The 12,844-nt window shown below is 48.1% G+C and overlaps 1 protein-coding gene across 3 annotated transcripts in view; it reads right to left on the bottom strand.

Moving 5' to 3' along the window:
- Nucleotides 1–910: 910 nt before the first annotated feature.
- LOC144144318 (polyamine-transporting ATPase 13A3-like) overlaps nucleotides 911–12,844 on the bottom strand; it is a 147,272-nt gene continuing 135,338 nt past the window's right edge. For all 3 annotated transcript variants that reach the window (XM_077675702.1, XM_077675703.1, XM_077675704.1), the window contains 5 exons: nucleotides 12,679–12,829; nucleotides 9,910–10,067; nucleotides 9,238–9,326; nucleotides 7,616–7,702; nucleotides 911–4,723 (listed from right to left, as the gene is read on the bottom strand). In XM_077675702.1, coding sequence (XP_077531828.1) covers nucleotides 4,397–4,723; nucleotides 7,616–7,702; nucleotides 9,238–9,326; nucleotides 9,910–10,067; nucleotides 12,679–12,829 — 812 coding nt within the window. In that variant the 3' untranslated portion in view covers nucleotides 911–4,396. The remainder of the gene's footprint in view (nucleotides 4,724–7,615; nucleotides 7,703–9,237; nucleotides 9,327–9,909; nucleotides 10,068–12,678; nucleotides 12,830–12,844) is intronic.

Raw genomic sequence — 12,844 nt, 5'->3', positions numbered from 1 at the left:
CATCGTCGCCATTACACGGAGGGGTGCATATTGTAACAGCGGAGCTGCATAAGCTATCAGTTCCACCGTATAGCGTTACCAGACAAAAATATACACCAAGAAAAAACAGCGAGCACGTGTGAACGTGCACCTCGCGAGGCGTCGGCCAGCTCGACCTTCGAGAACACTCTGCCCAGCTTTCGTGGCACGCTCTTCTACTCGCCAGTTCACGTGCACAGACGCCGAGTCCGCGAAGCCGGTTGCCATGGCTACTAACACAGTCCACTTTGAGATGTGAAAGGCCGTGAACAAAAGGATCCAGGCCTGCCAGTCGTGCAGAACTTTCAGCGCCAAGTGTGGAAATCCACGACTCCAACCAAGGAAGAGGGGTCTGCTGTTTCTTCAGCCTTGTCTAACACGGCACGTCCATGCACCCCTCTCAAAATCCAAACAGCTTCGACCATGCCGGAATGGTGGCCTTATAACTCGAGGGACCCAGGTTCCATTCCGACCTCGGGAAGCGTTTTTCTTCTTTCCCTCCACCCATGATCGTCATCATCGTCAGAGTTGGCTTTCCTGCAGTACGTTTTCGAAGTGACATACGCCCTCAGTGAGACATTGAAAGCTCTGCTGCAATAGTACTCAACCGGCACGTTAAACCAGGGATTTATACACCCCCCCGGAAGGATATCAACGGCCCCCAAAAAAAGATTCCACAACCACGAGCACCCCCCACCCAGCTAAAATCGACATTCTGGATGAACCCCCGTTGAATCGACATTCTGGATGAACACCAATGAGAAGGCCCAACACTGTCGACAACACAACTAAACACAAACTAGTTCCCACTGGACTTTTCCAATGGCAATACATTCTCTTACCTGCACGAATACAAAGCTTACCAATGATTTTCATCAAGAAGCCACAGAGGTGATGCAGGACTGAAATATTTTATTGACTTATCCACCAAATAAAAACAAATTTAGAGGTAGATATGTCTGTTTTTGATACAGTGCCTACTTGACATCTGGTGCCTTTCAAGGCAGATTCCTGGACACATAATCAGCAAGAACAAAAAAATGCCCTTCATTGCTTCACAAGCTTGCCTGCTGTTACGAGTAGTACAAAAGATTTCAATTTAGGCTTTTAAAACGTGTGCATAAAAAAGTACAGCCTACGAACTATTACATTCCAGTGCTGATGAGGCTAAGAATTTTACGTTTGATGCATGAACCAACAAGAAACATTCACTTTGATGCAGCTGTAGAAAAATTATTCCAGCATGTAGCATTCCATCCAAGCCACGCTAGCAGCAGCTGTGCAGGGCTTTTTCAAAATACTCATCCTGTTGCTACGTACATGTTCCACTTGTGTTTCGGCAAGGCAATGTTGATGTTGGAAGACCACATGCAACCAGTCAACTACACGCAGCACGAGTGAAGTGTAGTTCTCTCGGCTCAGAGACCACCACGGCAGTAAGCTCATTCACTTGGTAAAAAGGAGAGTACAAAACAGTTCACAAGAAGCCCATTTTGTATGCGGCAAGTGCAAAGCAGATGAAAAAACCCCGCTTGCAGATGTCAGGTAGCAGTGCCAATGGGTTCTGCAGAGAATTTATCATTGGCAGTCAGCAAAGGCCCCCACAACGTGAGCCACTTGTCGGGCAGCAGTGCCAGTGAACCTGGCGACAAGCAAACAGGATACTGTCTGCGCAAGGTCTCAGTGGCGAAAACACGAGAAGACTGGCAAGGACTGGTGGGCGAACCTGACATGCATATAAACATGTTCTGGCCTACGCTGTGATCAAAGGCAGAGTACAAGGTAGTAATACCTGTTTGTAAAAGACTGCGTGCCACTTCACAACACTGGCAGCGCCCGTTTTTTTGTTGGTTTTCTTTTTGTATTTTTGTGAGCAATTAATGATACGCAAGCTGAAAGTTGCAACCAGTATGAACTAGACCAAGGTGCCTGGACGGAGCTTGCGTTGCAGTTTCGTATCTTTGAAGTACGTTGCACAACAAAAAGGAACAAGAAAGCAAGTGCAGGCAGAGAGAGAGGAGCAAGCGGTCCACAAATGCCTGGCATTAGCAACCAGCTTTTACGGCGAAAAGATTTATTTGAAAACACGTGTAGAGATCAAGCTAGCAGAGTGGCATTTAACAGCAACACGCAAGAAAGAACTACAGGTGAAATCAGGGCTTCAGACGCCACTGGGAGGTCTTTTTCCATTCAAAAATTTCTCAGCGCTGCCCATTGACAGTGGCGCCAGGACAGTGATGGCTTTCCTATACAATAGTAGTTGCCACTAACATACAAAGCTCTTCCATGCACGACCATGGCTCATTCTCGCATCTATAACCAAGTAGGTTTCCTCTGCAGAAGAAAAAGCCCCCGCACCCTCATACATTTACTCACAAAGAAGTCAACTTTCATAACACCACTCTCTCCATCAAACTCCCATAGCAAGCTAAAAGCGCGCAGATGTTGAATGACTCCCCGACAGAGCACAAATGTTCACTGCAAACGGCACAGAGCAGCTGCGGTGTCCCTGTGCCTTACAATTAAAAACAAGTAGCGAGGACTAGCCGGCACATCGGTGCAAGTACGCAATGCAACACTGCCTAATTGCAGAACTAGAATAAACCATCGGTCCATCATGCAGGCAAAATGCCGCAATAAATAAACAGTTGCACGAGAAACAGTTGCAAAAGTGTTCTTGCCCGAGCCTCTAAGGGTGCATGGCAAAAACCTTGCCTATGCTTGGCTGATAGAAACTTGTTGAGAAAGGCAAGCAGGCCACAAAAGGGCAACAAAGGACGTGTATCAACCTGGCAGCAATAAAAGCAATTCATCAAAAAGAAACGTTGCGCTCATTAAAATGTGGCTCGTACTTTCATGGCATTTTGATTTGCAGGCAGATCTTGCTCCCTTCCTGCTCTGTCCAACTGCAGGAGATTGCGGGTAACTCTGTGGCACAGCTAAGCAAAAGCGGAAACGTGTCTGCGAGCTTGGCGCTTGCAACAGAACTTTCATTAGGCCGCAAACCACAATACAACCACGTTATGGACTGTACAAAATTGTTACCATGCTAGCTTTTGTAAACACTAACAAAGTGAAACTGATAAAATTTTTGCAGCTAGCTAGGTAACAAAAAACCTTGCTATGACGCTTTGCCTGGGCCTTTGCCGACCATTGCGTTACAGACTAGATGCAGTTGGAAAACTACCATGGGGACATCCATTGTGATATGTTGTGAAACACTCGACACAGTTTGAAACATTCGGGTCGTTGCTGAAGAGTGTTCTTTGTAAAACAGATCATAATGCACAGCTGCGGGCGCAACATGCCCGTGCACATTGAATGACGAGCGAAAAAATTTCCCAGAGGCAAGAGAAAGAGCGTACGCAGGGGAAGCAGTTACGCCCAGCGAGGGAATGTCGGAAAGGCAGCGAGCCCCTCTTGCCGTTTCAACGGCAGGGCGACGAGTGGCGACAGTACACCCCAAAAACCATGATCTGCCAGTGATTTGCTCCGCTGCTGCAGTCCTGGTTCCATGCATGCGTTTGGACACAGCTTGATCTGGGATGCACTACGTAGGAACACTGAAGAAGACCAGGCGCAAGGTGAACAATGCGCCCTTTCAACGCTTGGTGTGCAAGGTTGACATCTACCATTCACCTGCCGAAAGGAGGTGTGGGACAACTGAAGCGCGTGAACACGCGGCAGGGGGCGAGGCTGCTCACACGCCAAGCTGCTGCAGCATTTAGGCAGCTATGCGGGTGGCAGCAGCCGCTCAGAGAGAGAACGCAAGGACAAAGGGAGTCGGTATGGAAAATGGCTGCAACGAACACGAGAGCACAGGAGATCAGCATGCCGCAGTGCTCGGACCTTTTGGGAGTTTCTCCACATGTGGCAGTAGTATAGGGTTCTCACGGGCTCCCTCAGGAGCGGGCACCATTTCTGCTCCCTACAGCCCCCGAGAAGCAAACCTCTGCAACTACACCAGCAGGGTCCACCTAGCAAGGCCCCATGCCTCCCCGAGCTGCCCAAACGCGAGACCTTGGCCTTACGAAGTCCTGGTCGGATCAACTGGGTGCGCAGCTTCCCCACAACTGTGCAACGGAAGAGGAGAGGGAAGTGAAGACATTAACCGGTGCCTCGGTGTCTATTTTTACAGAGTTGGCTGCTTAAGTGGCTGAAAAAAAGGATTCGTTTTCACGCGCACGGCAGTCCCACGCCACCCTTCTCACTTGGAGCCAGTGCTGAGCTCTAAAACAGGCCCGTGCCCAAGCTGGCCAGCTCCCTTCCAGCCGAGGGAACAAGACCCTCGAGGTGCAAAGCCCGAGCGGAGCCAGTGATGAAAGGCCAACCACCCAAGAGATCGCGACTGCCTCGGCAGAAACAGCAAGAGTGCCCGTCACATGTGCGTCACACACGGCGGTGGTGAGCCCACACAGCTGCCGTTTGGCTGGCCGGCGCAAGATCCGTTTTCTCCACCCCCGGCATCGACGACAATGGCACTGTCGATGCTGCTGTCTTCCCGGGGCAACGTCAGCCGTAAGGCACTGGGTTCGAGGACGATGTCTTGCGAGCGATGTCCCCCGCTTGTGACCGACGACTCGCGTGACAGTGGCGTCCAGGGGGACTGGTCCTTCAGCTCTTCCTGGAGCTCCTTGTAAGGCGCTGTTCCGCTGAAGAAACGCAGCTGCAGCTGCTTGAACACAAACCGCTGCACCACATAGTTCTGCAAAGAGAGTACACACACATTGTCACGAAAGCTTGCGACACCACTGACAGTTTCACAACAGAGGGATGTTTACAGGAACGCAGTGTCTAGAGTTACGTCCGACGGAACCCAAAATTAAAAACTAGAGTTACGTCCGACGGAACTTTAAGCCAGTTTCTAGAGTTACGTCCAACGGAACCCAGCATTGAAAACTAAAGTTACGTCCAACGGAACTTTAAGGCAGTTTCTAGGGTTACGTCCGACGTAACCAAAAATTGAAAACTAAAGTTACGTCCGACAAGAGTCCTAGTCCGACGGAACTTAGGCCACTGTTTTAAGTTACGTCCGGCGTAACGTACAGCACAAAAAAAAATTACGGTTGACGGCACCAAATACCCGGACGCTCTATATGTGCAATCCAATCAGTCCAGGATCATCCGCGGACTGCCCGAGACGCGATCCGATGCTCGATTTTTCCATGCATTTCTATGGGACTTCCGGTCCGAACGCAGTCCTCGGACTTCCCGGGACTGGTAGATCGAGTGGGCCAATTATTGAAATGGTTGCTTGTACGATACATGACGTCAAATTAGAAAACACAAATGTTGCTGCTTTACGGCTAAACCGGTTCGGAATAAGTAAATCATAGGTAACATGTTTGACAGCGCCGTTTCCCCGTCGGTCGAGTGGTCAGGAGCGGGATCTAAGCGCCCGCACTACTGCAGCGATGTGGGTTCGAATCCCAGCTGGGTTGATTGAGTTTTTTTAATTAAAAGATTCAAATTTTTCTGTATTAGTCCTTGTGCACTTCTTTCCACATCTAACACATGCAAGCAAAGGACAAGACGGGAATAACAAAATAGAACTTCCTTACATTTTTCATTAGTCAGACAGATCAATTAACTAAAATTTATCGACATTTATTTTTTTCTGTGAAGAGAAAAAGGACCACCAGGACATTCGCTTTATTACCACTAATCAATTATTATTAGGGGTAGGTTATTGATTGATTAACCTTCCGATTAATCGATTAATGCTTTAGCAGCGATTAATTGTTTTAACCGGTTAAGCTGGTGAGATAACTCCATAATATTTCATCGACAACTCCTAGACTTTATACACGAAGTCGACTTGTTCGTGTACCTCTGAGCTCATGTATCTTCATTCCACAAGGCAAAATTTTGAATAAAACCTACAAATATACACGCACAAAAAACGAGTAGGCAATTATATATGCCGTTTTGCCGTTGTAAAAACTATTTCTGCGGTAAGCAAGGTGCGCGGCGCCATCTGCACTCACGGCGGGTGCTGATGTTCCCGATTCTAGAAACGTGTGTGTGACGAATGAGCTGATAAGCGTCTCGCCCGCGTCATGCGCCGTGACGATGACCTACATACCTCATCTGGAATGTGTGTGAACAAGTGTATGAGCATATTGATCTTATTTCTGCTACTACATAATGTTTTTTGGTCATTTGTTCTTCCAAACCAACACAACCGAATAATCGATGCGACAAGCCAGCCGATTAATCGGGTTAAAACATTACCGACGCCTAGCCCTATTAATTACATTTATTAAAAGACTCTTGGCCCATGTAAATTTGTTCTCGGCAAACTGCAGACGCTACAAACTGGCACTGCGCCCACTGCACAAGGTTCAATTTTGTTAATTCCTGTCTTCTCCTTTGCAAAAGCCCGTTCTACATGGGGCGAATATCGCCTGCGAATTCGCAGCTGCGGTGCCGCTCGTCCACAAAAACGATCTATTCTCGTTGCTGTGGCGAATTTCCAAATGTATGGAAGAGTCAAACTTCTCTTGTGAACGCGGCTTAGCATTTGGCAATATGTCGCAGCAGGGAAAATTAAAAAATAAATCGTTTTGCCACACGGGCGGCGCCGCAACTGCGAAGTCGCAGGCGAAATTCGCCCCATGTAGAACGGGCTTTACACGTGTTGGATATGGATAGAAGTGTACGTGGACTAGCGCAGAAAAATTTGAATCCTTCAATTAAGAAAAAGCACCATCAACCCAGCTGGGATTCGAACCCACATCACTGCAGTATATAGTGTGGGCGCTTATATGGCGTTCCTGTTGACCGACAGGGAGCCGGCACTGTCGAACATGTTACCTATGATTTACTCCTTCTCACCCGGTTTGGCCGTAAAGCTGCAGCATTTGTGTTTCCGAATTTCACGTCATTTATCGTACAAGCAACCATTTCAATAACGTTGCGTCTAGATTACACATATAGAGCGTCACGGTAGCTGGTGCCGTTAGCTGTAAACTTTTTTTTTTTTTTGTGCTTTACGTTACGCCGGACGTAACTCAAAACATTGGCCTAAAGTTCCGTCGAACGTAACTCTAGTTTTCAACTCTGAGTTCCGTCGGACGTAACCCTAGAAACTGGCTTAAAGTTCCGTCGGACGTAACACTAGTTTTCATTACTGGGTTCCGTCGGACGTAACTCTGGAAACTGGCTTAAAGTTCCATCGGACGTAACACTAGTTTTCATAACTGGGTTCCGTCGGACGTAACTCTAGACACTGCGTTACAGGAAAGCAGAGGCACAGCGTACAAACAAAGAGATTTTTCAGGCTAACAAACTGAATGCAAAGAAAACTTTTGCTGTCTGTTCCAGCAAAATTTTGTTGTCTCTTCAGGACCCTGATGCACCCACAGGGGGAGTGGCAGGCCAGTGACTGGTATGGAGACCGCTGCATCAAAAAGGGCGGCTGACTACATTACTCGCTCTATTGAAACGACAAGCATTGCCGGCACTAAGGTAACCTCAGTATCAGAAATCTCAGTACCCACCACCAAAGTTGATTAAAAAAAGAAAGCAAATGCCTGTGGCCGAACCCGGTGAGAATATAATCACCACCACAATCATCATCATCACCATCCCTTACCTCCAGAATGTAGGCGACGACAAAATGGCCCAGAGCAATGACGACGCACAGCACTCGGAAGCTAATGTCGATATCCCTGATGTCAAACTGCACAAAAAAGAAAGAAAAATATTTTTTTTTGTTCCCATTTTGTAACATTCCACATTTTGTTTACATTCAGAAACACACCTGGGCAAGCCTTAAAAGGCTGCTGAAGTATTGTGATTAGTGGTGGCATTTCGCACACTGATTGAAATGCCACCAATTTTGTTGCGAACGGTGATAGTTAAAGGGTCCCTTTTCTTTCAGATACTTTTCTGATACTGCGTCTGTCCTAATTAGTGTCCCGCAAAAAAAGCTATTCAGTTTTCACGTCTAAAAATGCAAGCAAATGCAGTACTTGATAACGTCACACTCCTAGGCCTTCTGATATGACAACAAAGCATGGTGTCCTTACAATTGGCTAAACTTGCAATACAACATATTTTGTATATGTCATTGTACTGATCAATGTTGATGTGTCTGACGGTGTCGTACTGACGAAATATAAATAACGATGCGCAAGTTCATATTGATGCAGAATAAACCTTGAACTGATTCTGTGAAGGCGCATTTCACTTTTGTGTTTTACCGATTCCTATGAAAGCAGGATCAACCACATTTTTTTTATATCTGACAAACTGTTCCGCACAAGTCAACATTTTTTCTAAGACAAATTTTGAAATGTTTCCCTACGAAATGTGGTGTGTATATTCATATTTTTTTATACTATTGGTGGTTTGTTATACACAACTCCTTGTTTATCATTTTCTACGAAAACTTGACAAAAATTTTGATTTTGAAGTTTTTTTCGCAATTATTATAGTGAAAACATTATAAAAACTGGTATTGTTGGATAGGGCATTAAATCATCTGCACTTTATGTAGCTTCAATTAGTGCCTAATTAATATGCTTCTCACAAAAAAAAATGTTTTCTTAGATTCCTAAAAACCGGTCAATTTCTCGCAGTAATTCAGGAATCTATTCAGGCCTTCCCGGTTCCCTTGTATGTGCCAGGACTCAAGAAGTATTTGTTCTGAGTAATTGGTTTCGGTGCCAATCACCTGTGCGCTGTCCAAGTCACTTCTTGTGGTCAGCTTTTTTACAGTGCTCAGCCAATGCACTGCACTGCATGTTCGAATCGCGAACGTCGTTTTTGTGTCGTCGGAGGCGTTCTGGGAAGTTCCTGGCCCTGCCAACGTAGCCAGCGGGGCATTGCACTTTACTAAATAGCGGGGCATTAAACAACACTCAGTTGGGAGCTGGCACTGAGAGTTGCACTGGTCCTGCTTGTCCAGACTTCGTTCCCCCAGCTCTCCATGGCAGTGCGAGCAGTGATCAACACTGGGCTGACCGAGATGACTGGCTTCCAACTGACGTCTGTGTGTCAACGAGCCCAGACTACCGTGGCAATGGGAGCCGCCCTCTTCTTACTGCTCCAGCCGAAACAGGCAGCTCCTCGTGTTCGGGGGTTCCTAATAAACATGAATGCTACTCTCCAAGGTGGCCATGCAGCCCGGCCCCTTGGCAACCTGGCTGACCAGATGGCTGGCAGGGCACTGTGAGGCAAGGGATCTCTTCGCGCCCTAGGTCGGGCACTCACCTCAAAGGCGTTGACGAGAAATTCGGCAGGGTACAGCACCAGGTACAGTGTGAAAGCCGTCATGAAGGCCAATGAAGCGATGAACCAGTCTGGGTGGGAAGGACAAGACCAACAGTCACGAGCTGCCACTGGCAATGACAAAGGGTGAGCTATGCAAGCATGAATAGCACTCAGACATGCTGCACCCAACAAGCAGATGCGACCACAGGTCAAGAGAAGCGAGATTCCCCTCCCTTTCGAGTATAAGCCCGGCATTTTTTGTGCGCACCCAGCGTCGTCTGCTGCTTTGCTTGGAACACGCCGCCTGCTTTGTCATGCCACTGCTAAAAGAGCTCTGCTGTTCTGCCTCAGTAACCTAGACATATGGGCCGTAGGACAGATGCCCCGGGATTCCTAGCAATGCTATGTTTTTTGTTTTCCATTTTACTCATGATTTGTCTAGCATAAAATGTCCTCTTAGCTCAATTCTAGGTGTTATTATAGTAAATAACGGTGGTTTTCTGTCTTTTAGGGCAATTTAAAGGAGGGGCGTGGAATTTCAGCATGTTTCCTCCAAATTTTGCATTGCTCCGGAAGTGCCGGGCTTGCACGTAGTATCTGGGGGGTGCAGCATTGCTCCAGGCTCAAGAGACGCGAGTGAGCCGGCCCATCCCCAAGGCTGCCACCACTTACAGTTGGAAAAGATTGTCTTGCGGTACGGACGTCCCCGGGAAAAGACCACCGCCAGGGTGATGTACTGGAAGACCGACACGGCAAACACGGCGTAATTGTCGTGGCAGGCCAGCTCCTCTTCCTCGCCCGTGCCGTCAAATGCCACGTGGGGGCGGTACCTGCACGGGGCCACAGGCCTCTGACTGCCAGCCCGCACGGCACGCGCTCCACTGCAGCAGGAGAAGCCTTGCCACACACGGCCCGGAAAAAGCCCGCCCCCTACTCTCTTGGCTTGTGCACGCTGCCAGTACACTCCTCCCCCCCACAGGCCCCCTCCTCCTGCCAGACTGGATTACAATGTCAATGGAGGGCTCTACGTTACGACCAACACAGTCAGGTGGTGCAAGCTCAGAGTTCACGCGTGACAACATTATGTACTAGTAAATAGTAAAGGGCAACGTGGCTGTAGCTACTTCCCACATACCCCAAGGCCCACTTACACTACATGTGTACAGGGCCAGCTTCTCCCCCATTTTACCTTGCCTGTCCTGCGTTACAGGCTTGCTAAAGGCTGCACGGCACCTTCACCTCAAGGATCCCACCTTTCACAGCTCCTCTGGCATTCACTTGATGACAAATGGTATCGTGATTGTTTGGAAATAAATAACTAAGGCTGCCTTTTCTCTCTTCCCTTACCCTCGCATTTTGTTTCATTTGCACATTTGGTGCCCACAGTCCCACACTGTGGAAGGATAAAAAATGAATACAGGACACAAGGTAACCTCAGGGCGACCTAGCCTGACGCTCAGCCTTAAACCGCAATGCCAGCTCCTCTGGTGCCACGGCAGAGGAATTGTCTTTTACAGTATGAAAAGATAAACCGTCTGTGTTCTCGCCTTCTTTGCATGTTTCGTTTTGTCCAAGTCCTCTTGAACTTTGGTTCTAACATTTTCACAAGTTACCTTTATTAAAATGATACAGTCAACTTCAAACATTCTCTTACATAACTTCATGTCCACACTGATGTCATTATCATACATAAAGACAATGACGGTCTCACAACTGACCCTTGAGGGACCCCTGACATCACTTCATTATGATGGCATACTGCCACCTTGAAATTGAGTATTCTGCTACCCAGTTAATAACAGGGTAAGTCATGAGGTGCGACTTCGAAAGCTTTCCGAAAACCCAACCAAATGCAGTCAATACTGGTTCAGTTAAACGTACTAACTACCGTAATTCCCATGTAAATTTGGTTAACTGCATAGCACAGGAATAGTCTTTATAAAAGCCATGTTGATACTTATCCCTTAAACAAGCAAGCACAGTGCTTCGAAGTGTTTTGTTTGGACAGGTGCAGGCCATGTCCAAGAATTCCGAATCATACAGCAGTTCAGGATATGAGCATTTAACGAATGCAAGACAGACTTTTTGGGTCTGACCTGTGCACATGCATAGTACAGCCATTTCCCAATCCCAAAGTGGAAAAAAATCCCGCAATAATTTTTCAGAAATCACTTCCTCAGCACGAGGGACAGGATGCGCATGCAGAACACAACCACAGTGCAGGGCGACCCGCCCCTTCACGTCCCTCACGCCCTTCACACACCCAGGCTGGCATGGCAAGCACATCGCTGTCCACACAGGACTCCTCCTCGGGGAAGGAGGTGCAGGGACGGGGCATGCGCTGGCTTGTGTGCCCCAACTGGATGAGAATTACTTGCAGCCTTCTCACAGCTCTCTCAATGGCGATGCATTCTCCCCCGGAGCAGGAACTGAAATCGCATCGTTTTTTGGTTTGTTCTCTCGATTGAACCGCCTTTCGGTGATCCTAGGCCTTAATTAACTACACCGCTGCGAGCCAAAAGTGGACCACGGACGATATAGGAAGGCGATGCCAGACGCCAAGAATGAAAGCACTCAAAGTGAATCATTTTTGCAGCTTGTCATTAAGAACTCCTCTTAATTACTGAAAATTTTGGTTGGAAGGATAGTGCAGGTGGATGCTGTATGCCCAACTAACTTATAAAACAGCGCTAGAAACAGGACTACAGAGAGGGCACACAGACAGGGCACACAGACAGCGCCCTGTCTGTGTGCCCTTTCTGTAGTCCTGTTTCTAGCGCTGTTCTATAAGTTAGTTATGTACCAACTGGCCCGCCTTCAATCTGTGTTGCTGTATGCCCTTTTTCGTTTCAGCACTAATGCATGCATTTGCCTTGTACACTAAGGCGCGAGTCTTTGACGCACCCCCAAATACAACAATGAGCAGCTAGGGGCATGACGGTTGCATAATTCTGTAATCATTTTTTTTTAATATTTGACCAAAGCTGCAGCTTTGGTATGAACATATGTTCCTACCAAAAACCACAGAGCAACCATAATGTGCACCAGCCATCTCGGCCCTGTTAGCCCATCCATAGTTACATATAGTACATGCTGGCTGCTAGTGTCAGCAGTACGTTTATAGCTTAAATTCTCATTTGGCAGCTAGCAGCTTTGTGGTTGCCAATGCGCACTGCAGCTGCAGTGGAGAGAAGTGTGCAAATTAAACCAAGAACATCCTTTATTGCACTATGCCCCATTAAGTGCAAATAAGGTGGAGACACGGCAGTAGTGAGCTGACCGGTCCCTACCGGGAAAGCAGCAGGTCGCTGGTGTGGGGGTTTAAGGCGCTTCCAATCGACTCGCAAGCTAAGCGCGATCACATGTACACCCATCAGCCAAGCCCAGGTAGCCACAGGTTCCCTGGCTAGCCCGGGGCGAGGAGGGAGGCCGCCCACTGACCAGTGCTGGCGCCACAGGGCCACGATGCCCAGCAGCTGCGTGGCGATGACCAGGGTGATCTGGCTCAGGATGGACGTCAGCGGGGTCACCCCCATCAGGCTGGACGGGGGCGGCCGCTTGTCCAGCGTGGGGCTGGGCTCGGTGCGGCCGACTGCACAAGCGGAGA

This window comes from Haemaphysalis longicornis, unplaced genomic scaffold (genome assembly GCF_048455015.1).
Source record: "Haemaphysalis longicornis isolate Haplotype H1 unplaced genomic scaffold, Haemaphysalis longicornis Haplotype H1 scaffold_7, whole genome shotgun sequence".
Taxonomy (NCBI): domain Eukaryota; kingdom Metazoa; phylum Arthropoda; class Arachnida; order Ixodida; family Ixodidae; genus Haemaphysalis; species Haemaphysalis longicornis.
The sequence above is the reverse complement of the archived record's forward strand: the minus strand, read 5'-3'. Positions and strand labels throughout refer to the sequence as shown.